The sequence below is a fragment of the Protomyctophum parallelum genome, assembly GCF_964188405.1.
Source record: "Protomyctophum parallelum genome assembly, chromosome: 20".
Taxonomy (NCBI): domain Eukaryota; kingdom Metazoa; phylum Chordata; class Actinopteri; order Myctophiformes; family Myctophidae; genus Protomyctophum; species Protomyctophum parallelum.
The window spans coordinates 24,213,015-24,239,444 of record NC_139718.1 but is presented as its reverse complement, the minus strand read 5'-3'; the positions used below and the strand labels follow the sequence as shown (position 1 = coordinate 24,239,444).

Here is a 26,430-nt window from a genome sequence, read left to right as displayed (position 1 = left end):
TGGTTTACCTAATCTCTGACAACTCCTCTTCAGGGAGTAGTAGGAGGGATCTCTCTAAGGATCTGTCAAACGTGGGTGGGTGGGGGGAGAGTCTAAAATGTGCGGACACGGACAACACGCCACGGCCCATGTCTGAAACACCACGGCACCACAACATTTCTGTGGAGTGTGCATGAAGCAGGTCGCCGCTGCGTGTTGCTGCTGTGAGGGAAGCGCGTCCCCTACTGCTCACCTATAAGAATAGAATAGTAAAGTAAACTAGGACAGGTAGAGCAGTGGAGCCGGAAGAACGAGCAAATCGGGTTACTCTGACTTTGTATTTCTTTTCCACCTCGTTCAAATTTGGTTTGTTATGTAGGCTACATGTTAGACTGCAGATCCTTTTTTAATTGCGATTTATTTATGAAAGTGAAAACGGCAACACATGAACCATGACAGAGCAGGGAAAGAAGAATATGTTGATTGTAGTGGATGTTCTTTGTGTCCTCGTTGGTAAGTGAAGCAGCCCTTTCTCCTTCTATCAACATGGCTGAGATGTGATGCGTGTCATCTCGCTATATTATCGCTTTACCAACATGCGTGACAATGCTTAGAAATTATTAGACATTTGCTATGCATTTTGCAAAGGCAACGTCAATCTAGGAAACTTACAAACTGCAAATTCCTTGCAGACAGACGATTTACTCAGATTTAGCCTATGTCAGTGCTATTGCTATATGGGTTATTGGGTATACTAACTGTGGTTGCAACTTAAGTTGCAAGCGTTCCAAAAGTGACTCAAGCCACCGCCTGCACCTGGCAATAATAGATAATGCTTGGGCTTTCCACGTGGAAAAGACCCGCCGCTACTGCTTTGCTATATGGGAGTCTGGGACCAGCACATAATACCTATATCATATTATGATAGTTAAACGTGGCCGTGATTAGCCCTAGTAACATATTGGGTCAATTTAGGTGTCAGTCAGCTGCGTTGCTCATGTCTTGTTAAAACAGGCCGTCTTTCCCAACAACCAAATCGAGTGAGTGACATGCATGTTTTCACCCGTTCACACCCAGAGCTGTGGTAAGAATGTTATTGATCATCATCATAGTAATGATCTGTGACTGACTTATGCTTATGTCATCAAGGAGCAGAAGTGAAGAAGATGCAGTTCAGCCAGATGACGCATCTTTTTTATTGAAAGTTATTTAGCAATATGAAAAAGCGTTCATACATTGCTAATGTATCTTGTGAACAACTGAGTTGTGTGAGGAACTTTTTAGCCTTAGCCTAAATTAAGTGCCTAGCTCTGTCTGATCCTGTCTGTCTATATCTGGCGGTTATGTATTTGGTCAAATTGAAGTCGTAGGCTACAGCAATGTATAAACCAAAGTCCAGGCATTGTCCTCATGGCCTCTTTTGCATTGTTCTCGTGACCTCTTGGCTCTTTTGCATAATGACATGTACCCTGTGGCGCTTAGTGTGTTTGTGTGTGTGTGTCATATTGTCATTACTGATCTGTTCTAACTTGCCCAGGAGTTGAAAAACTGCATGTTTAGGACTTGCTTTGGGATGGACAAAGTCTTTATACATCTTGTACCTTCTATCCACACAATGTGAGTGATAGTAGAGGTGGTAAGGATAAAAAAATCACACCTGTGTGAAGTGAGGGGCGCTCTTATCATCATAGTGATCATACATCATCTCATTCTGGTCAAAATGGCCGATTTGCTCGTCTACATATGACGTAAAATTTCCTTTCATTGTCAATGGCATTTCATGTTTCCACAAAAAGCCGATTTGTTCAGACACATATGACGTAAATTCTCCTTTCATTGTCAATGGCAATGAAAAAACAAAAACAAGTGCAAATTATTATTAGCCTATCTATCTATCTCACATTTTTTGAAGCGAGCAGCTATTGTTTGGCATTTAGTGTGCTTTAATAGTTATAATTAATGCAGGTTGGTATAACATAACATTCTCACCAACCGAGAGAGACAGATTCTATACAGTAGCCTACCTGTGTTTAGAAAACTGGAAGGTCTCCCAGAAAGGAGGTACCATTTTTCTGTGTGCGTCTGGTTGTGGAGCCACCTGGTGAGTGACAGGGAGGAATGATAATGGTTACCCTTTCCTTTTAACCTCTACCATAACTAGTGGGCACGCATGCACATGTTTGCATTCGTCCACTTCCGCACATGAAAAGAGTTCATGTGGACATGAATACCAAAAGTCCCAATCTCTGTGGGATCCAGGGTGAAATTATTGAAACGTATCCTGTTCATTAAAAAAATCGATTGAGTTAATTTACAATGAGAATATAAATATAATGTACACATCACATATCCAATATCCTCATGGCTTTGAGAATCGCTGATATAGAGCACCGAAGTCCTGACGTAACTCGCTCATCCCTTCGATTCCCCTGGTTCGCGGAATTAATTTCTCTATGGAGAATAACATGGGGTGATCTTAATATCGTCTACTATAAGCGTTGTCGTCCAAAAATAAACAAGCTGTCTCTGCGTTATTGTCAGGGAGGTGTAGGTGTCTCTATCGTTTGCAACAGTCAGTCACTCATATATGATAGTCTGCTTCTAGCGAAAATGTAACTAATTCAGTAGCAGTAACATTAGCGTTTTCTCTCAGTCAGTTGATTCTTCATATCCATATGAGTGAAGTGGCCGGGATGACATGTTTATTTTACAAACACAGTTCTTATATGAAGCAATCTAAAAATTCTCCTATGGCGATTTCAATGCAACTAAAAAAATACATGAACCTGGGGACTGACGCCCTCTACTGAAAGTGACGTCAGACTTCAGTGCTCTATAATGCTGTATGTCCCTAACACGAATGCCTTTCAGTGTAGTATGTATGGTAACCCGCCTGGGTCATAATTTGTCTCTATCCCTAGCACGTATCGTAATAAATAAACCCATGTGAAGAAACTCCACACAGAAATTTGTTTTATGAACTAAAGAATCAAGATTCCCAAAAATGTTTTTGTAATTAGTTTTAATTTGATCCCCTCAGTCATATTGTGATGTCACTTCTTGTTTGATTGGTACATATGACTAGAGAAAATAAAACGTGAGTCAGACATTGTACAGGATTACACACGTCCCATCATTTCAGTTACATTTTTTATGGTATTTTTTATTTTGACCTATAATAACATGCCGGAATTGGGACACCAGGGTTAAACTGGGTGGGATTTTCCGTCCCATGATGCCCACATATGTACTTTTTCTGTTTGTGTTGGTCTCCCTTGGGATTGATGATCTGCTGCGGTCTGTAGGCCTAGAAGGACAAACAGGTTTGAACCCCAATTTTGTGTGTGTTTTTAATTTTTTCTGGGTTTCCTCACTGTAGCAGCAGATTGATATGGATGGAATGTGCTGAGTTTCCAAATTGTAACTGATCTCTGGAGCATACTCATTCTTTTATTCCAATCCCCTCCCTCCCTATGACACTGTCATTCTCTTTTGTCTTTTTTTTTTGCTTGTCCCCCACTGCTCTGCCCTTTATTTAACTCTGTCCCCATATAATACTATTTTCTCTATCAGTGTAAGTCTACACTCTATTTTGCGTGGCCGAAGAAAATCAGGGTTATTTTGGCTTAATGTTGGGGTACCCAGCCTCCTAAAAGAGAGAGACAGACTCGGACAGTCTCTGTGCATGGCAGGCTTTAGACTGGATCAGGCTTTCCACAGCTACCCCACAACACAGAAGGCACTGTGCAGTGCAGACAGCAGACCAGAAGCTCTCAATGTTTTAACCACCAGTAAGACACCCTGAGGGCAAGAAGCGAGGGCGAGGTCGGGTGCACACATCCGCCTGGGTGACGGCAGACAGCTGGGCGAGCGCTGGCGCTTTGGCATGGGGGAGGGGGAGTCAGATCAACATATGGAATTAATTCTGTACTGGCCATATATGGAGCGTGTCTTGAGTGTACAGGGCTTAATGAGGTCAGATCAACATATGGAATGTCAATGGGTCAGCTTCATATATGGAGATCTAAGGGTGGCAGCGGGGACAGTGTCTTGAGTTTACAGGGTTTGATGAGGGCCCAGGTAGGGCCGGCCTTAATTTTTCGGGCCTATTGAGAACTCTAGTTTTCGCTGGCTGCCGGGGGCACTAATAACTTTGGGGCAGGCCCGTCTAGAGCTTGAATGGACAGGTATCAGTCTAAAGGGAGACATCGAAGAGGAAGGATGGATGGGGAAGGATCAACATATGGAATGTCAGAACAGGTCAGCTCCATATATGGAGATCTAAGGGTTTGGATGTAGAGTTGCTGGCCAATATTTATAACATCAGCGATCTCCATATATGGACCCTCCCATATATGGGCTTAATATTGATGACATCAGGGATCTCCATCCCTGATGATGTCACAAGGCATGACCATATATGGCGTGGGGTGACGGCTGGATGGACTGACTGACGGAAAATGTATGTTTTCATAGTAAATGTGACCTGAGTGAGTCGCAATAATACTAAATATACAATGCCTAAACACAAATCTCACTTGAATTGGATTGCAATACTTTACCCTGCTCTCTATCCAGCTCTCTCATTCATTATCATCCGCTATGTGAATATATTTGTCACTGCCATCTCGCTTCCTAGCTGCAGTGCTGACTCACCTTTTCTCTCATTCTTCCCACAAACCGTCTCCTTTGACCAGGTGTCTGTTTCTCACACTTCTTTTCTCTGACATTATTTCTCTCATTCTCTCTACTCTAGTCTCTTTTCTCACTCTTCTCCACACTCTCCTCCTCTCACTCGCCTGTCATCTTTGTTATCAATGCAGGCAACAATGTTTACACACACACAGACGCGCACACACACACACTCACGCATGTTTTCACAATTGTACATAAAGTTTAGACTTTTGTTACAAAGGACGGACGCATATATGCACGCAGAAACATGTTTACACCCTTGCTCGTAAAGTAGTTTATAGACTTTTGACACAAAGGAAGGACGCGTTGCAGGCAGGCACACACACACACCATTATGCAGGGCAGACCAACGCTAGCCTCGGAAAGACCAACGCAAACAAACAAAATGGGCTCTGTTCAGGTCTCTGTGATTCCCATAGGGCGCTTGCCTTATAGGGTAATTAACCGTTTTCACTTGTTTACCGAGTTCAACCGTTGGCCTTTACCCTTGTGTTCTGACACATTGAAGAGCTGCAATCTCTCAGACAACAGCTGTTGCTGCTTTTTGTTTCAGGCTTGCTGAATTCATCTGTATCACTATCCATTCCTTTTCCATCTTTTAGTTTGACGATGACACCGTTTCAGTTGACGATGATCACGTGGCAGCCATTTTGCGCTTATGCCATATTCGGTGGGGTGGGGCTTATGACACAAGAGCATGGTCCAGAGTCAATGGGCTGTATTTTGCGTGTCTTAAGAACCAGGTCTTATTCCCTAACTTGAGTAAACTAAAGACCTGGAGGCGTGATCAATGCCATTTGGCTATTCTGAGTGGCCAAAGAGCATTGATCACGCCTCCAGGTCTTTAGTTTACTCAAGTTAGGGAATAAGACCTGGTTCTTAAGACACGCAAAATACAGCCCAATGGCTCCAAAGTCATTTACATCACTGGCGTTTCCAGGAATTACATTTTGGGCAGGCAAGATGTTTTAATTGTTATCCCCCTGCGCACAATCAGTAGCACTAAAGGTTTTCAAAGAGATATACCTGCCAGACAGTAGGATACAAAGGCTGAAAGGCATGCATAATTTGCATTCCAATGGGTGATTGAAGGTCGCGCTCTATACACGCAACGGCCAATCCGCTGTCCACTAATGGTTCTCAGGTCTTGTTTTTGTCCTCGGTGTATGGATTTTGGCCAGGCAGAAATGGATTTGGACAGGCGTCCACCTGTCCTGGCCTTATTGTAGATGCGCCACTGATTTACATCATCCACACCGAGTCAGATTGGCAAGTGTTAACAGGTCAATGTCATTTCTAAGGCAGATACAGAATATGTGTATTGAGGCTGATATGTTGACCCAGTTTGTATTATCTCTCTCAAAGGCTCTGATATCCATAATTATTGAAGTGAACTCTCTAACTGGCCTAAAAGGCATCTTCTGTGCACATACCTTCCATTCTAGGCAGGCATACATTATTTTTAATCCTATCCCTATGTTATATTCTAAGCGTTTTAATCACTCTTATTGATTACAGTAAGAGTAGTGAAAAATCTGAAAATCAACAACCTTATCAACTGGGTAACTTCAAACTAACTGAAACTAAAAGTACTTGAGAAACACATCTGCCATATCGGCATCCTTAGCTGCCCATCCTGATCTGCACAAATTATATTGTATAAGCCTGGCAATCACTATTCAGTAGTTCCTGCTGTTGGTTTGGACTTGTTCGGGTGACAGACATGTGGCAGTTACAGATGCATCTTCTTACGGAGGTAGATGGTGTCGGGGTGCGTGCTAGTACCAGCATATACCTCTAGACTAGAGAAGGGTTTGTTTGCCAATTTAACAACAATTAGGCCTCTCGACTCAGCCAGGTTAACCAAAGTTGTCTGTTCTTTTACGCCTTCCAGACTGCATGCTGACATTGGTCGACACCAAATATTCTAAAGTCAACTAAGCTCACGTCATCATAAACCCTAACAAGACCATTTTGGTCCATTTTACACTCAGACGTAACCATTTGAAAAGTCGTTTTTTATATTTTTATTTAATTTAAATATTTGCCTGTAATGACATGGAAATGGAAACGGGTGTGCCAGTTAAAAGCGGTTAAACCAACACTTCAAGTAAATACGAAAGCTGTGAGCTTGTAGATCGGCTATTTTCACTATATTTGAAATAATGCTTATAATATATTTTGAACGTTTGGGTCTCAAGAGACTAGAAATGTTATTTAGTGGAGTAAAATATTTCTCTTTGAAATGTAATGTTGGAGTGAAAATCATGAGCTTGCAAATGTACAATACTCATGTAAATTTAGTTACAGTGCTTATGATTTTACTGTGTAAAAAGCCTGCTGATTTACTGCATCCAGCCACGTCATGTGAATCACAGCAGCAACAACATGAGATTATGCTGTATATATATATATACTGTTGTTGCACCACAGCTGGCCGGGGACACCAAGTCAAGGGACGTGGGGACACAATGAGGTATCAATGTCACCAGCTGCTGCACTTTGTCCCAGGGGACTGTTATTTATGTGCTATTTGTAACATTTAGCTGACATGTTTGAGATGCTGCTCTCCAACTCTTTTATTGACAAAATGTGTGCAGAAGTGTACATGCAGTCACACACACACACGCACGCACGCGCACGCGCGCGCACACAGGCCATGTCTGCCAAGTATGTGTCAGTGTGAAGTAGGATGTGTTGTTGACTTGCTCCCTTACATTCCTGTGTGAAAATAGATGGAGGGAGTGAGAGATATATAGAGAGAGAAAAGTACCATGTGCTCAACAACTACAACTATGGTGTTTGAGGCAGTACAGCTTACATAATTCTGTCGGGGGACAATAGGGAGCATCATTCTCTTGAGTCTTAAAGCGCAAATAACATGCATTTTAAAACTGCTTTTAATATTTAATAATCATATGGTCTATGTCCCTCAAAGTTATTTCTAATGGTTTGAGCCTCAATCACCACTGATATAACCAGGCCTTGTCATTTATTTCTGGACTTTGAAAGCAGTTTTAGCTGTAGTACCACAATGTCCTGAGGTGGTGGGGTGCTGATATGCAGATTATTTAATATTTGAGTCATTATAATACTGATGCTAGATAAAACCAGGCTTGTTTCCATTCCATGCCAGCTTGGAAAATCAACAATGGTGGACATTGTAAACAAAGTGGAAATGCAAATTTGGAACTGAAGACTGAAGAAGAGGAGGAATTATACAAAGTAGGGTGACATTGATGACATCACGATGAGGCCAAAATCAGCCGAGCTGTTCCTGAGAGCAATTTCCATTAAAACACCCATATGACATGAAGGCCTGATTGTTCAAAATTGGTTATTTGTGGGGATAGAAAACACACATGGGAGCCCCAAAAGCACAAAAGAAATAGAAAAAGTTGAATTTTATGTTATAGGTCCTTTAACCCATTTAGATCTGAGGCCAATTTATGTTATCTCCCCTTTTTCACTTATTCGTGGCTTTCAAGTCTTAGTGGAGTTCACTTCATGGAAATGAAATACCCAAGGAATGCAGAATTACACTGTTCTTTTTCCTTTCTCCACAGAGTGGCCAGGAAAAGAAAAAGAAACGTTCACATAAAAAAACGTTCACATAAAAAAATGGGCTATCTTCCAACCAAGCTGCTAAACCTTGATCAAATGGTGTTCACTTGGAAATGAGAAACCAATGGTTTTAGAAATCTTTAGACTTTAGAATTTGTGACTTATGATTTGACTGAGGGGCTGCCATTGTGCATCATCCAGCTTTTCACCAGAGAGAACCTAATATTCACCTAAACCAGAGCAGAACTCCCACCACGGGACTTGGGCAATCAATGAATACAGTTGCAACCACAACCACTATATTAACGGCAAGTTAAAGAATGGTGAACTATCCCTTTTAAAATGAAGTTTGAGGAACCACCTGGCTGCATCATGTTGAGCCCTTGATCAAGACACACTGGTATGGCAGTGGCTCAGGAGGTCTCTGAATTGGAAGGTTCAATCCCTGACTCCTCCTGGCTGTGTGTCGAAGTGTCCATGAAAAAGACAAATGCTCCTGATGAGCAGGTTGGTGCCTTCCGCGTTTTCCACGTCTACCATCGGCGTGTGGCTAAATATGAAATATATTGTAAAATGCTTTGGAGAAAGGCGCTATATGCAGTCCGTTTACTGTATAAATAGTCTTTTTCCCAAAGGGTCTCAGCCTTGGCAATGGGTGGCTGTGATCAGAGAGGGTCACAGTCATTTGCTGTTGTTTCTGTCTGTTGGATGTGGCAGCTTTATGACGGTGGCGATTTGGACCAACACATGTCTTATCTCAAACACTTCAGGAACTGTTCCACTTCCTGTCAAGTCAGAGGTCATGGGGAAGTTGTACTTTTGTCCTATCCCAAATTCCACCTTGTTTATTTTCTCATGGACTCATCGGACCCAATGCTGCTGCCAGTGCCAGACACGATTGTGAAAGTGTAAAACAATACTTTCTCCGCTTCCTTTATCTGTTCTCTGGCCATCCTGTCTGTTTTGTTTCCAGTGAGTGAGAGTGTGTGTGTGTGTGCGCACCTCTACAAGTGTTCCATCTGAGAGAATCCTGGTTATCTATCGTTAGCTCTATCGTTACTTGTGTTCATTTTCTTTGATCTGTCTCATGGCATTTCTCCATCTCTACCAGCTCAGCCCAGTCTCTGGGGGGGGGGGGGGGGGGGGCTGGTGGATTAGAAAAACATACCATGCACTCTGGAATAATAGAGCCCAAAAACAGGCTGCTCCACTAAGATAATGGGAACTACCGTATCTATGGGCTCTGCCCCCAGAGAGTACACCAAAAGAGATGGAGCGTGGACAGTATGAAAGCGGAATTGACTTCCGTGCAGGTCCTGCTGTGGAATCGCGCACACACACACACGCACTGTACATGGTAATGGTGTGCGTGGCAGCGTGCGTATGCGTTTGTCCATGCACGGACGTGTGTTAATCGTGCACATCTGTGTATGTGTGTACTGTGTAAGCGTCAAGGCCTGCCTCGGTCCGCCCACATCCCTACCACCAGGGACCTGTGTCAAACAAGCCATCTCTTATCTAAATGTTATCCTTGCACCCTGCAGAACAAACACTAATTGGTCCAACTTGAAAGAAGAGCCCAGTTCATGCTTGACCTGCTGGGAGGGAGACCGTGGCTGAACACAGTGACCAGAGACATGGGCTGGTTTCACATTGAAACCAGCCCATGTCTCTGGTCCTTAGCTGACAGAATGACTGAAGGACAGACGTACAGGATGCAAAACAGTCTTTGCCAAGCCTGTTGGCCTGGTGGAGACGATGAGCAGACAAAGTTGGACCTGTGTAACCCTATACATTTAAGCTGATAAATGTGTACTCTCTTGATGGACTGAAATTGTCATTTATTTTCACAGTATACACTATAACACAACACTATAAATCACTTTAACAATATAGAGCTTTAACATTTTAACCAAAACATGCCCTGACAGACACAAAGCCCAAATGAGACGCATGCCACTTATGCACATCAAGATATGCCACTTGACCCTACTTTAAATATCTACATGATGGCATTTCTATTGATGCTATGGAACATCATCTAATATATTTACTTCCGGCAGCACATTGCCATTAAATAAGACTTGGTCTAGCAGGGGTCCTGTCCTAGAAGACTCTTTTTTGGGGGGGGGGATTTCCTTCTAATGAATGAAACATTGGAGAAATGAAATAGTTTTTCATTGCTCTGAGCCGTCTGGAAGGCCTTTGGGCCTCCGTGAGAAACACAACTCTATGTTAGGCCTCCTAATATGGGTGAGAACTATATCCTGTGTAATCCCTAGAGAAAAGCATCTGTGTGTTCAGTGATTTGCTTGCGGTTGAAACCCGAAACCACAATTTAGTATTAGCCTCTTCCACTTTTTAATGTCGGCGGAGAGGACTAACACTGAGCCACGGCCAGAGGGAGGAGGGGAAGTGGGGAGGCATAATGGTCACACACCTGATTCTAGCTTCAACAATGAGCTCAGACTTAATGGAACTCCACACTCTGTGTGTGTGTGTGTGTGGTCACAGCAGGTGGCACGTCTCTTTGAGGAAGGAAACAATCTGAGCGTTACACTGTGGCAAATCCACGACTCACAATCTGACCGAAAAATACACATCTCACACTCCGATGTCAAGCTCATTAACTGACAGCAGTACCGCAAATAGTTCTTAAAAACAGGAAAGCAATTTAAAGGCTTCAATGTAGAAAGTTCCTGACATCAAGCTAGTAGAGCTAGGCTATTGTCCTGTTCAGATTTAAGAGACAGTTTTATGTTCGTCTGGTGCCACTGTGCCAGTCTGGACCTAAGCTTTTGTCTGGGCTCCCTCTGCGTCACTCACTCATGCTAATCGGAGAACTAGGGTTATGCAAGTATTCTAAAGTTATCCTCTTTCCCTGCCTGACCCTCCCACCCCCTCCTTCTCTATTTGTCTTTCTCCTCACAAGCATGTGAAGAAGATGGGGGTGGAGGAATTAGAAATAACAACCTCTTCCGTGAGAGATCAGTTTGAGGGAATTTCACATGATGACACTATAAATACACGGTTATCCGAACCCTTACACTACAGCTTGTATGCGTATATATATATATATATATATATATATAATATATACACATACACACACACACGATACATGTGTGGTTGGTGGGACATGCATGCACACTGTATGTGTACATTGAGAAGAAAAAGAGAGCTCATTCAGCTAATTTTGTAATGTGTCTATGTGTCTTACATTGAGGGCTGTACATCCGTCCGGTCAAGCTTTTGGCTCCCAGGCCCATGACTAGTGTAAATGCTGCTCCAAGGTCATAGGTCAAGGCTGTTCTGCCCAGAAGTGTATCCATGGTGACAGGAGCTTCCTCTCTGTTTCCTGAGCCCCTATGTCGTGGTAGAGTGGCACATGTCGTGACATGTGTGACTGCTCTGAGTCTGAACACATTCCTAAGGGGTGATAGAACTGTTGCCCTGACTAGTACTGCTACTGTAGCGACCCACACTAGCCTTACTCCAATTTATCTGAGAAAGGGTCTGTAGCCTGCTAGTGTGTGTGTGTGTGTGTGTGTGTGTGTGGTAGGTATTATTTATGTATGTCTCAGTATCGGTACGTCTTTATTTAATTTTTTTACAGTGATAACAGAAAAATGCACAAAAAGTCTTTGACCGAAACGTTGCCTAATAAAAGTGTTCATATTGTGCATCAAGTGCAGACGGTGTGCGGGTCTTGTGCATTTTGTGCATTTTTCTGAATACATTAATTTGAGACCTGCCTACGCACACGCGCCTATCGGGTGTGCATAAGACTTTGTTGCCTATTACAATGATAACAAACATCAATTCATCATTAGTGGCAGACTAGTGCTAGCTGGCGCGCTCGGCCGATACCTACACAGCAGTGCCTTTCCTCCTAGTTTCACACAGGCGTTCACAGAACATCCTACTGCTGCAGAGATCCCCAATTATAATTATTATTGTTCCTTATGTGGATGTGCCAGTAATATTCTGCTGACACTGTGCCAGTTGGACTAATGCATGACAGACAGACTTATCTAACTAGCAAATGAATGTTGGAGAAGCACATTAGATCAGATCGTGCTCGCAGAACAAGAAATGCATTATTGTTATTGGGTTGACCCATTTCACAAGGACATCTTTTAGTCCTTTAGCCAGCTGTACCGATTCGGCTGCTGCGTGTCTGTGTTTACTTTAAAGGTATATTCAGTGATTTCACTTAATTCAAATATCACTTATTTTTTTGTTTTGTTGTGATAATCCTCTCTACTATAGAGTGTGCTGACCATATAAGGAGTTCCTCCCTGTCCCCAGTTAACCCCTGGGGGTCAGAAAACCTTAGGTTTCGTTTTTGGCTCTCTATCCTGATTGGATGAAAGGCTTAGGTCCCAGCCAAAAACGAAACCTAAGGTTTTTTGAGTGAAATCACTGAATATACCTTTAAGGTAAATATGGCATTGACTCATTGTGTGTCAATATGGAGTCTGTGTGGTGGCTGAGTTGAACCACTGATGTTCTGTGCTTCTCCGTCCCTCTCTCCAGCGGGCCTGCCGTCAGTCATCCTCACTGTGATGTTCAGCCCCTACCAGAGGGGAATCTACTGTGATGACACAAGCATCAGCTACCCATACAAGAGGGACACCATCTCCCATGCGGCAATGGCAGCGGTCACCATTAGCTGTTCCATACTCATTGTGAGTACCAACACCATAGGATAGTGTAATGATGGACCCATAGTTACTGTGTACATAGTTACTGTGTCATTTACATTATAAAGGGTTTGTATTTGTAATGTTTAGCTCTTAGTCGGAAGAATGTGATGTGAACAGGTGTTCTGAAGTAAGTTATGAAGTAATTATTGGTCATTGGAATTAGAAAAATTGCCTCTAAAATAAACCTACTGTAATAGACAGTAAACATTGCTTCTAATGGTTAGAACAAGAGACAAATTATTTAGGGAAATTATGTTGAGTGTTGGGAAATTGAGGATTGCAACAATGTCATCTGTTATCACCACTCCTATGTGCATTTTTGGTGCTTACTGTATGGCCTCCAATTCACTCCAGATCACATCGGGCGAGGCGTACCTAGTGTACACCAAGCGACTTCGCTCCAACTCCAAGTTCAACCGGTACCTCGCAGCGCTCTACAAGGTAGTGGGCACCTTCCTGTTTGGAGCCGCCGTTAGCCAGTCGCTGACTGACCTGGCTAAGTTCACCATTGGCCGGCCCCGCCCAAACTTCCTCGCTGTGTGTGCTCCAAGCGTTTGCAATGGATACACGCTGCACATCAACTGCACCGGCAACCTCCGCAATGTTACTGAGTCCAGGTATGACTTCATCACTCCATTGATTCAAAAGCTTTAGAGTTTTAGCTGGATTTTATAACAATAGTAACTAGAAAAAGGCCACAGGTCTCCGCCATGTCCGGTAGATATTGTAGGCCAGCAGTGTTGATGGAATATGCAATATCGGACAGATCCGTCTTGATTATATGACTAGAGATAATGTGTAACGATTTGTGTGATGTTAGGACAAAATGTGTAGGAGTAATATAAAAAAGTGTTTTGCAAAAATAGACCTGCTGGTGGCGGGAGGGTGGGTGTGGGGTTAGGTATGGTGATGTAAAAGTGAGTTACCCCAATTGGGTTCAAATGGTCTTAAAATGTATATTAAAATACTAAATGACTAGTGTACATGCTGTGACAAGAAATAGTGTGTAACTTTTACTCAAGCAAGTACAATGTTATTCAAGTACTATATAAATGAAGAGCATGGAGAAACTGTTATGTACGTGTACTGTTACTGTAAAGATAATGTGTGGTCTCATCTCGACCTTCCTTCCTAGGTTATCATTTTACTCTGGTCACTCCTCATTTGGGATGTACTGCATGCTCTTTCTGTCGGTAAGTGTCACATCATTTTGGCATTTAAAACACATTTTGCTGTTGGATGGATTTTATTCAGTGTGTCTATGCCATGTTTCCTGTCTATCTTCTCTGTCCTAATAATAGTCGTGTCTAATAAATAAATGCCCTTTTATGTTTGCTTTTACTTTGTTTTAACCACTTGAACCCTAGCATCCCTATTCGAATGCAAGCATTTGGGGAGAATAGCATATCTACAACATTGCATCGCATTGCGAGGTTGTAGGTTGGCTATTTTCAGCGATGTAAGGGGGAAAAAGAGCTGACCTAGTATAAAGCCCGAAGGGACCCCAGACAATTAGGGTTTAGGTGGTAAAATGACTGTTCTAAAACGGGTAGTCCCAATACTTGATTCTGATTGACTGGTTACCGTCACGTGATCAGTGTAAATTCCACCGATAACCCACTCCTTCAATCACTGGGGCTACTTGCCGAGCAAAACAAGGAAGTGATGTGGCTCGCTCTGGTGGCGCAAAGCGTAGCTACTTTTGTGAATTCAATCGTTTTATTAGGTTAATATAGCTATATGTTTGTAAACGTTTTAGAAAAGCAATAAGCCACTCGAGGCCCCAGCTTACCGGCTGCGCCTCGGGTCTGCCTACGCCCCCAGCCAGTGTAAAATACCCGGTAACCTGAGACCTCTCGTGGCTTATTGCTTAAATTTGTAACGTGCCGTATTCAAAACATGGGTGCATTTTTGTGTATGTCTAGCTGTATGTACAGGCGCGCATGCAGGGCAAGTGGACACGGCTGGTCAGACCCACCATCCAATTCTTCCTGATTGCATTTGCTGTGTATGTTGCATACACACGTGTGTCTGACTACAAACACCACTGGAGCGATGTGCTGGTGGGAATGCTTCAAGGAGCCCTCATCGCCGTGCTCACTGTGAGTATGGGGTTGTAAATATAGGGGTTTTAGAGTAATTTATTTCAAATTAATTTAGATAGAATATTGTAACATGTAAAGGCATTTTATTGTGCTTGTAGACAAAAATGGTTATTGGAGTTATCTAAAACTATACTTAAAACGAGTTAAACAGGTAAATAAAACCGAAAACTAAATGTACTACTAACTGAAACTATATGTTATGTACATAAAAAAACGCTAAAATGCCATACAAATAGTGTTTGTGAATGTTTGTCAACACAACAAGCATGAGGAGGAAACAAAATTCATGCCTCGGGTGGTCCGCGATCGTCCCACGATAGGATTGCTTATCCGTAAGCTAACTTCAGTTAAGGCCCAGGGTAATTTTTGCCCCTTGAATAAGGCTCCTCACTGAAACAATGCTGGCAGTCAATGTGTTTTTCGATGTCTACATGCCTGTGGTGTATTACACAACACGTATTCTGAACTTGTTAAATCTTGCCCCTGACACATAACCGCCATAGTATAATAAAAATCGAATAGTGAAACTAATAAAACCTAGAATGTGCTCCTCAGAACACAGATCTCTGCCAGGCTGGGTTGGCTAACCAGGGTTGTTTCAGTCATGGCCATGGGATATAGCCATCAGGACATGAGTTGGCTATGGCGGAAATGAGTTGTGTAGAAATTGTAAGCCCCCCCCCCCCCTACAGCTATGGAGGTTATTTGATTTTTCATTTTATTTATCAAATACTTTCGAATTGTTTTTGAATTGATGAAAAGTTGTGATTTTCTTAGTTACATTTATTTTTAAATATTTTGATTTAATATACAATTTACAATTTAGGCATTTAGCAGACACTCTTAATCCAGAGCAATTTACATTAAGCAAGAACAAAAAAGCATGGCAATATATCATATACATACAAAAGTAGTTATCATGAATCATACGTCAAGCTAAGAACGTAACAGTGAAATATCTATATAATGAAACTATGCATACATTATGTATTAGTGCTATGTTTACATACAATACTACATAGAATGCTATTGAAGTTAATATATATATATATATATATATATATGGGTCCCGACTCCCGATCCACTGGAAACATTGGTTTAGACTTTAGAGGACCCTCAATGTGATTTAAATTAGATTCTTTAGAAGTCTTAAACTAGTCCACCCGAACCGAAAATACCTGGCCCTATAACTCCATGGAATGAAGCACCATGACATGTGTGATTATGGATTCCTTCTTTAATGACCGTGGTCACTGCTATGGTGTTGTTACTCCTCTCCTCTCAGGTCCGATATGTCTCAGACTTCTTTAAGCAGCGGCCCCTTCACTGTACACGAGAAGACCCGGCCGAGAATGAACACCTGGAACGTAAACCCACCCCGCAGGCCCCTGACTCACAACAAGGAAACCACTACAACTACAATGCATGAACACATTACTACAACAGCTATATGACAACGCACCGACTATGTGTACCACTAAATCTACGATAACTTGTAGATGCATAAAGACAATAACCACTAGCCTTCAATCGTGACATATGCCATCCCTGAAGATAGCCTCAGAACAGTTTTACAGGTAACAAGGCTCAAATAATCAAGGCTATACCCGTGTCTCACACGGAAAATAGCAGATCTACAAGCTCACAACTTATCATGCTGAGATATAGATGTAGAACAGTTATTGTTTGCGTGAGACAGCACCACACAGCCAAGTATAAATCAAGCGTCAGTGTGTGTGTGTGTGTGTGTGTGTGTGTACGAAACGTCTCCATGAATGTTGTGGTAATGTCCAATGTGTGTGTTGAGTATATTGTGTATACCTGTAGCATTTATATAAGTTGAGTGTGTTCAATATTTGACAGTGCGTAACCTTTATAATCTTTTGCTATGTTTGTTTTAACGCTGTGTTGTCTTTATATACAAATGGTTTTAAGCTAATTGATAGTCATTTTCCAATATAAACATGTCAAACTATGAGTAAACTGCCAAAGACTGCCAAAGTTATTTTATCACAGTAAAATCCTGTGATAAACTAACACTTAAAGGACCACTTCACCACTTTTCCTACTTGGTCTGTGTCTCATAGGAGGGCTGTGGGCAGTTCAGAAACCTGTCCACCAGTGACATCATCGTTTTTTAGAAGATTTAAAAAAATATATATATTTAGATTTTTATTATCGTGAAAACGGAGGCTTCCATTTTCGCATTGCAACTTTTCAGGAATAGAAAACCTACAGTCTATAGAGCGTCGCAGTCCCACCCCCTTTCAGAACGACGAGTGGCCCAGGAAATGAATCCCAATGCATTTTGCCCATAGGGTTTTCTTATGCCCATAGGGTTTTCTTAAAGTATTTATTTAAAGACTGTTACGCCGCGGACAAAGCCAACTCGGATCGTGACAAAACATAGTGTTTATTGTCATGATTTGTCACGATCCGAGTTGGCTTTGTCCGCGGCGTAACCGTCTTTAAATAAATACTTTAAGAAAAGCCTATGGGCAAAATGCATTGGGATTCATTTCCTGGGCCACTCGTCGTTCTGAAAGGGGGTGGGACTGCGACGCTCTATTAGCTTGGATTCCCCATCGATGAGGTCACTGGTGGACGGTTTCTGAACTGCCCACAGCCCTCTTATGAGACACAGAGTAGAAACACATTGTGCTATTTTATCATGATCATTATCATTAGGGAGGACAATTTATATGAAGATCGGTTGAAAAGTGGTGAAGTCGTCCTCTGAGATAAATTAACACTGATGATCTTTAAGGTATATTAACTTTCTGCGGATTTCAAAACGATCTCTCAGTCCTTCAACAGAGCAACTAAATCATGGTATTAATTCCCCAATTTGTTGCCACGTACCTATAGGTTCATTTCAGATAAGCAGTTATTTTATGAGCATTGTGTCTACACTGGAAAACAGATTGTATTTAACCTATCTACTATCCTGGTCACTTTTTTATTTTCTGTGCCTTGTGAGTGTTATATATGCCTGTTTTGTTGTGATGGACTGCTGAAATGGTCACATGTGTACCATTATGTACCTGTACAGTACTAACATTTTCTATTTTATTATAACTATCTAATAAACTATTTTTTAAATATGCATTACATCTACTTTGTTTTGAAATTACTGTTTATACTAAGCTTTTAGCTTGTGGCCGCGTCCTCACTGTGTGGAACTCACTCCCAACTCACATCAGAGCTGTCCCAATCCTCACCACGTTTAAAGCTACACACCTTCCCGGGTACTGCCCATAAATCAGACCTCCTGTTAGTCCGACCTGTGCTGCGGGTTACAAATCACCCGTGCTGCGGGTTACTGTGAGGTTGGGTTTCTGGTTGAAGGACTTCAGTGTTTTGTACCATACTATTGTATACGTACACAGCAAAAAAAATTGCTTTCGCCATCTTTGTTGAAGAGGAGTCTGGGCAATTAAGATTTAGTCTTACTAGAAACACTAAAAGTTTCAAAATCTTATATTTAGATTTAGTCTGGCTTAATCTAGTCACCTCTGGGGTGAGATTACTGGAGGTCAATGCTTAAAGTGTGATTGCCTTTGAGGGGATTAAGTCCACCCATCAGGCCAATTATTGTCAACCTCAGACCATCAGATCCTGGTCTGATTTTGAATCTAAATGGCTTTGTGTTTATGCTATTGTCCGACCTGTGCTGCGGGTTACAAATCGCCTGTGCTGTGGGTTACAAATCACCCGTGCTGCAGGTTACTGTGAGGTTAGGGTTTGGGATAGTGTTAGTTCGGAACTAGTTTTCTTAAAGTTGTTTTTATTTTGTTTCTCTAAAGCAACTTTGAGTACCTAGAAAAGCGTATATAAATCGTATATAGGCCTATTATTATGGATGGCTGGATCATGAACAACATGATGAACCAAAGGGTGTACACTGTACAGCCTTATAACCAACAAAAACTCCACTCCTTTCTCTCTATATGAATATTTTGTGCACGATCCACATTGCAAAAGCTTCTATCCCTTTTCTTGTGTGTGTGTGTGTGTGTGTGTGTGTGTGTGTGTGTGTGTGTATGTGTGTGCGCGCGTGCTCATGTGCACGTGTGTCGTATTGAGTGAGAGATCGAGTGTGAGAGAGAGAAGGGAGAGGAGAGGAGATGACACTTGTTTTGGTATTTGTGGGTAAGCACGCAAACGGTTTAATTTTTATTTGTGTTCACTCAACCCTTGGACCCTGTGTTCTGTTGAAAATGTGCTCAACAAATACAGACATTGTTCATGCCTGGGCATGTTGTTGGGAGTTGTGGGATTCCTCAGTGCCAGAGTAGAGATGAGACTGCCTCCTAGACCTTAGAAGAAAATAACAACTTGCTCTTCAGTCTTCAGATATCACTAAGCTGCAAGCTGCTTACCTACAACATACTGTACACTGCCACCTTGTGCGTGGCAACCTTTACTATTTTACCAGGCAAATATTAATTTTGTATATCTTATTTGATGTGATCTTTAATTCTTAATAATAGAATATGATTTTCCCAAAATTGCCAGGTCTATGTGGTTAACTTTATAATTGTATGTACTAATGTAACCCTGGACATCGGGGTCCAGTATGAAAATACGGGTCAGCTGTAGTATGATCACAGTAATTTTTTATTTATTTTTTTGCGGCTTACGCCTTTAATTGTTTTTTTGAAGGGACAGACAGTAGGCTGACAGGAAACGGGAGAGAGATGGGGGGATGACATGCAGTAAAGGCCGTGTCGGGCTCGGGAGTCGAACCCGCGGCACACTGCGACTGGATTACCAGTCAGGTGCCCAGACGGTTACGCCACCGCCTGGGCCAGGTCACAGTCATTTTGACTCATTCTCAAATCTCAATCTCACTTTATCATAGAAGTGACTAATCTAAAGGGAATTCTGAAACTTGTAATTCATTACTCTATTAGTCTATTATTGAAGTGAAGGTTTGGCTTCTCAAAGGCTGACTCAAAGCAATTCAAATGTTGAGTCACTTGGGTAATGTTTTCCCTTAATTTGATGCACTAGAGCGGTGCCCATGGGCACTGGCCTACTTGGAATTATGCAAGTTGGAATGCATGCCACCCTGCTATTATGTCTATGTCCCTTTTATGCCCATATTTGGGGTTATTTGCCCAAATATGGAGTATATACAGATGTCAGAAGACATTGTGAAGTCAGAACAGGCCAGCTCCCCTATATGGAGATGTCCAGAGCCCGGGAAAAGGCTTTCGTGCTAGTGCTGGACAACCGGCCATCCGACAGACTTGACACCGGGCACTGCACTCCCTGTAGTGGTGTGAAACGCCTGTGTCAAATGAAGTCGGCGGGGCGAACGGTTCCCAAGTTACCGGTATGTGGATTACAGACGTACACACGTACGTAGACTAGGTACACAGAGACGTGGTGCATTTATATTAGGACTAGAGCGGTGCCCATTGGCCACTGCCCTACTTGGAAAGATAAAAGTTGGAAATGCATGCCCCACCCAGTTATTACTGGCTCGTATGCACCGTCCCAGCCGTCCCGCCAATTTTGATGCGTATGCACCGTCCCAGCAAATGACGTAATGACTAATTGTGCCTGATACGGCAGTGGTGCCAGATTACATACATGTATTATACATATACTATGTATATGTATAAAACCAATGGTTTTCGATCGTGGTGACGAAATGACGATATGTTTTAGTGTCGGGAGGATTAAAGGTAATGCTCCTATGTATACATGTATGTAATCTGGCACCACTGCCGTATCAAGCACAATTAGTCATTACGTCATTTGCTGGGACGGTGCATACGCATCAAAATTGGCGGGACGGCTGGGATGGTGCATACGGCGCAAAGTAACCACAGTATACCGCTAATCAACTTACAAAATACATATACATAGTATATGTATAACTAGCTCTCAATGATGACGTAATAAAGATGTGGATTAAAGGACCCAATGCCAGAGTGTAATTGGTTTTCGATGGTGATGTAATGACGATATGTTTTAGTGTTGGAAGGATTAAAGGTAATGCTCCTATGTATACTGTACATTTATGTAATCTGGCACCACTGCCGTATCAGGCACAAGTAGTCAGCCAAAAACTGAGGAGTAAATTGTGATTTCTTCACAGTATTCTAATTTTTTGAAATTCTGTTTTAGACACAGACATAACTAGAACTGCACTCTGTCGAGTGCATACTTGCTTGTTGCACACTAGTAGGCCATAAATGGCCTACTAGTGCGCAAGCAGAGCGCGCAAGTACTTTCGACCGCTACAAACTGTCAAATCTCAGTTTTTGCAGAGCATCAATGTTTTAGGGAGTTCACCTTCTTATTTAAACACTCTTTTACAATGGAAAACTAAACTATTTCATACTCGCTCTCAAGATTATTAGAATATTACTATTGTTAGAATATTAAAAGCAATAAAAGAAATACAGTATACTATACATCTAATCTCTAAAAGGTTAAGTATTTCCTTCTCAGCTGAATGTTCTTGTGGCTCTAGAGGTATGTCAGGGGGTTTATGAACTAAAGGTTTAATGTCCTAAAGAACATTTTCAATGTCCATCTGAATTCTAAAAGATGGGTTAAGTATTACACTCAGTTGTGTCTTTCAAACCTGTGTGGCTCGAGAGGTAAATCTGGGCTCTATTTTTTTGTTCTTAGTTCTATTTATAGTGACTCATAGGAATAGACTATGTGACAACCAGGTATAGTCTGGTGACCACCCGAGAGATGGTTGAGAGCCGGAATGTAGACGGCACCCGGGAGCAGTATGGGTTGGTGCCTCACACTGTGTCTTCCGTGAGGAGGAGGCCCAACAGCCCAACAGGCCTTTAGGAGGGCCATTCAAGCCACAGCCACAAGCGGAGTCTGCAGCACCACTGTTCCCCTGCTGGTGGAGCCTGCGGAATCATTGCTGAATCCGCAATGGATCCTCAAGAATCTGCCACTCCTGAATTAAGTGTCTGGTGCTGGGAGTCTGGTGCAACGCACAGGTCCTGGCTGCACCTGGTGAGAGCAGGAGTGGACCTGGTGAGATGTAAGAGGGGCCCGGACAGGAGTCAACCCACAGAGCCTAGTCCTTCCATGTGCCGGACCTCCCAGTACCGGCAGAGTAGTTCGGGAGCGGTGGACGGTGTGGCCCTGGTCTTAAGTAGTAGTAGCATGCCAAAGTTATACATTTCTAATTTTTGGTTTCGGACGGCATACTATAGCATGTCGTTTTTTTTGGAGGATTTGAAAAAAAGATGAAAATCATGAAAAAACGACATACTCTAGTTCATGGTTTCGGACGGCATACTATATAGCATGTCATTTTTCGTGATTTTGGAGGATTTGAAAAAAAGATGAAAATTATGAAAAAACGACATACTATAGTCCACGGTTTCGGACGGCATACTAGTATGTCATATTTTCATGATTTTGGGACAATATTTCATAGCCAGGTCTTGAACCTGCGGCCTCCTGATTCCCAGGCAGGCTCTGTACCCAGTGAATCACTGCTCATGCTGTTCTCAAAAGGCCATTCCATTGTGGTTCATAAACATTCAAACGTCTAGAGATAAACAACAGCAAAAGAAACAATAGACAAATCTCCTGTTATTTTATTTATTTTATTTTATTTTTGTATCAATGTTGTTACTCAAAGGGAACAGCAGACTGCATTGTGGCAGGTAGCAAGTAGATCAGTGACTTCAAGTTCAAATTTCAAGTTTATTGGTCATTTAAAAATACACACACCTTATACAATGTATTCAGGGTTTTCTTTTTTGACCAAAAGGGAGTGTTTGGCAGAAGCCTCAGCTTATAGTGCCAGCCCTTTTAATATTCAAAATAGCTATAGAAAGGAAAAATAAATACAACAAAACAAAGAAAAAAACAAACAAAACAGAGAGAAAAAACAAAAAACAAAAACAAAACAAAACAAAACAAGACAAGACAAAAACAAAACAAAAACAAAAACATACAAACAAACAAAACGGAGAAGGACAACAGAAATAATAATAATAATAATAATAATAATGGTAATGATAATAGTAATAATAATAAACATAAGGGAGGAAGGAATATTTTGGTTATACTTTTATGATATCAATCCACTTTATACCTGTCTATCATATTGTTTTTAAGAGTTTTTTTTTAATAAATGTAATGAGCTGCTTAATCCCAGCTAACATGTCCACCTGGGCCCAATTGGGTTTTGACATGGGCTATGGACATGGGTTCCAAGTGGGCCGTGCACCCAGTTTTCACAAAGGGCCCACCCGTGTTAGCCCATATGGGCTTACGTGGGTTTCTAACTGGATCTTAGGTGGTATCGAAATGGGCCATTTTATTTCAGAACCATGTGTGCGCCACCTGTGTTTGCCTATATGGGTTTGAACTGGGATCTGATTGGGCCTTAACACATCGTTTGCGGGGTCAGTATCTATACGTCATTTGTCAGCCAATCACCATGTGCGTATCACGTATCTACAGTATACGCATTTATAGCTTTTTTATTGAATACTAGTTCATCTTTCTATGTGCCCGGACAGCATATAATGTATCTCCGATCGCATCTTCAAAGTTCCGGGTATGTGATCCTGAAAAAAAGAGAGAAAAAAAAGCCCCCCCCCCCTCATGAAAAGAGGCGGCGGTCTATGGGCGGTCCGCTTCCTTTACGTGTATATGTCAGGGGATCTAAAATGGACGCGCCCATGATCTAGTGTGTGTGAATAGAAGAGTAACAGAACCCCCCCCCCCCGGGGGTCGGTCTCTCTCTCGTTCTCGGAAAATGATTGAAAGCACTACGAAGCCTAATAAGTGCATCGACTTGCCCGTCATATTCATATTCATATCATATTATGAACTAACAAACAAATCACATTATCGAGGGACCGCCATGAAAACAGTGGCCGCTGACATGTCTTCCGTTGGGGATCTGCACATAGCCATCTTCGCCAGCAATCACTATAGCTCGTGTGATTGTAACACCTTTTTATTCATTATAAAAAATAAAAAAACGATGGGCTATAACCCATGTTTTGTTTTTTTTCATTTCTTTCAAATCCTCAAAAATGATGAAAAACGGCGTGCTATAGTATGCCGTACGGTATGGGCTATAGCCCATGGTCAAAAATGATGAAAAACGAGGATAAAAATAAATAAATAAATAATTCAAAAAACGATGGGCTATAACCCATCGTTTTTTTTTTTTCATTCTTTTCAAATCCTCAAAAATGATGAAAAACGGCGTGCTACAGTATGCCGTACGATATGGGCTATTAGACGAGCGTCTAAAAATGGGATGAAAAACGTCAAAAAATAGACGTCTATTTTTTTTTTCTTAAATTTTTATCCCACGATTTTGTAACCCAGTTTTCTTTTCACCCAGTGCCAATTATCTAATGTAATCCTGGGCGCTACACTTCCTCTGCCAACCTGGGGGGGCAGCGGACTGACCTCATGCCTCCTTCTATGCATGAGGAGTCCAAGCTGCTTCTTTTCACCTGACAGAGGGGAATTTCCCCGGCCGGACGTAGCGCGTGGAAGGGACACGTTATTCCGACCAGGTCCTTTCCCCTCCATCAGGCGCCCCGGCTGGCCAGGGGGAGGTAGTTTTAGAGACCAGGATTACGGCATGTTTTTGTGAGGGTATCTACCCCCATTCATTAGACCCTATAATGAAAATCATCAAAAACCAAATGAATCTTCAAAAAACCAAATGAATGTCATTACCCATCGTTTTTTGAATTTTTGAAAAAAAGAATTAACCTTGTTTTTCATCATTTTTGACAATTTTTGACCATTTTTGAGGATAAAAAAAAAAAAAAAAAAAAAAATGATGGGCTGTAACCCATCGTTTTTTTTTTTTTCGTTTTTTTCAAATCCTCAAAAATGATGAAAAACGGCGTGCTATAGTATGCTGTACAGTATGGGCTATTAAACGAGCGTCTAAAAATGGGATAAAAACGTCTAAAAATAGACGTCTAAAACACGTCTAAAAATAGACGTGTTTTAGACGTCTATCTTTAGACGTTTTTTATCCCATTTTTGACCATGGGCTATATCCCATACCGTACGGCATACTATAGCACGCCGTTTTTCATCATTTTTGAGGATTTGAAAAAAAAGAAAAGAAAAAAAAACGATGGGCTATAACCCATCGTTTTATTTTTCTTCATTTTTTTCAAATCGTCTAACGTCTATTTTTAGACGTTTTTTATCCCATTTTTGACCATGGGCTATATATAGCCCATACCGTACGGCAGGGTTCCCCAATTAATTTTCCTCAACGGCCATATTTTGACTAGCGTACCAGGCTGGGGGCCGAGTCTGCACGCGCGAGGTCGAGGTCTTGCCCTGAAAATTCATTTTCAGGGCAAGACCCCATTTGAAAAGGATGCCCAGTTTGACATGCATAGGCTACTGACCCCCATTCAATGCCATTTATATCTGGGACCCTTAAAAAAAAAAAAAAAAAAAAAAGATTGTGGAAATTCTTTCATGGGCCACAAGGGGGCGCTATGTGGGCCGCAAATGGCCCGCGGGCCGCCTATTGGGGTACCCTGCCGTACGGCATACTATAGCACGCCGTTTTTCATCATTTTTGAGGATTTAAAAAAAATAAAAATTATAAAAAAACGATGGGCTATAACCCATCGTTTTTTTTTTCTTCATTTTTGTCAAATCCTCAAAAATGATGAAAAACGGCGTGCTATAGTATGCCGTACGGTATGGGCTATTAGACGGGCGTCTAAAAATGGGATTAAATGTCTAAAAATAGACGTCTAAAACACGTCTAAAAATAGACGTGTTTTAGAAGTCTATTTTTAGATGTTTTTTATCCCGTTTTTGACCATGGGCTATATATAGCCCATACCGTACGGCATACTATAGCACGCCGTTTTTCATCATTTTTGAGGATTTGAAAATAATTAAAAAAACGATGGGCTATAACCCATCGGTTTTTTTTCCCATTTTTTTCAAATCCTCAAAAATGATGAAAAACGGCGTGCTATAGTATGCCGTACGGTATGGGCTATTAGACGAGCGTCTAAAAATGGGATAAAAACGTCTAAAAATAGACGTCTAAATCCTATTTTTGACCATGGGCTATAGCCCATACCGTACGGCATACTATAGCACGCTGTTTTTCATCATTTTTGAGGATTTGAAAAAAAATCTAAAATTCAAAAAACGATGGGCTATAACCCATCTTTTTTTTTTTTTTTTTTTTTTTTCAAATCCTCAAAAATGATGAAAAACGGCGTGCTATAGTATGCTGTACAGTATGGGCTATTAAACGAGCGTCTAAAAATGGGATAAAAACGTCTAAAAATAGACGTCTAAAACACGTCTAAAAATAGACGTGTTTTAGACGTCTATCTTTAGACGTTTTTCATCCC

At 41.6% G+C, this 26,430-nt stretch overlaps 2 protein-coding genes across 2 annotated transcripts in view; one reads left to right on the top strand and one right to left on the bottom strand.

The window, feature by feature from the left end:
• LOC310878259 (inositol-3-phosphate synthase 1-A-like) overlaps window positions 1-26,430 on the bottom strand; it is a 250,924-nt gene that overhangs the window by 104,340 nt on the left and 120,154 nt on the right.
• LOC310877912 (phospholipid phosphatase 2-like) lies at window positions 125-17,373 on the top strand. Its single transcript, XM_083791908.1, has 6 exons — window positions 125-492; window positions 12,778-12,929; window positions 13,302-13,564; window positions 14,083-14,140; window positions 14,873-15,049; window positions 16,338-17,373. Exons 1-6 carry the CDS (start codon window positions 432-434, stop codon window positions 16,479-16,481), a joined length of 855 nt encoding a protein of 284 aa, XP_083648034.1. The 5' UTR covers window positions 125-431; the 3' UTR covers window positions 16,482-17,373.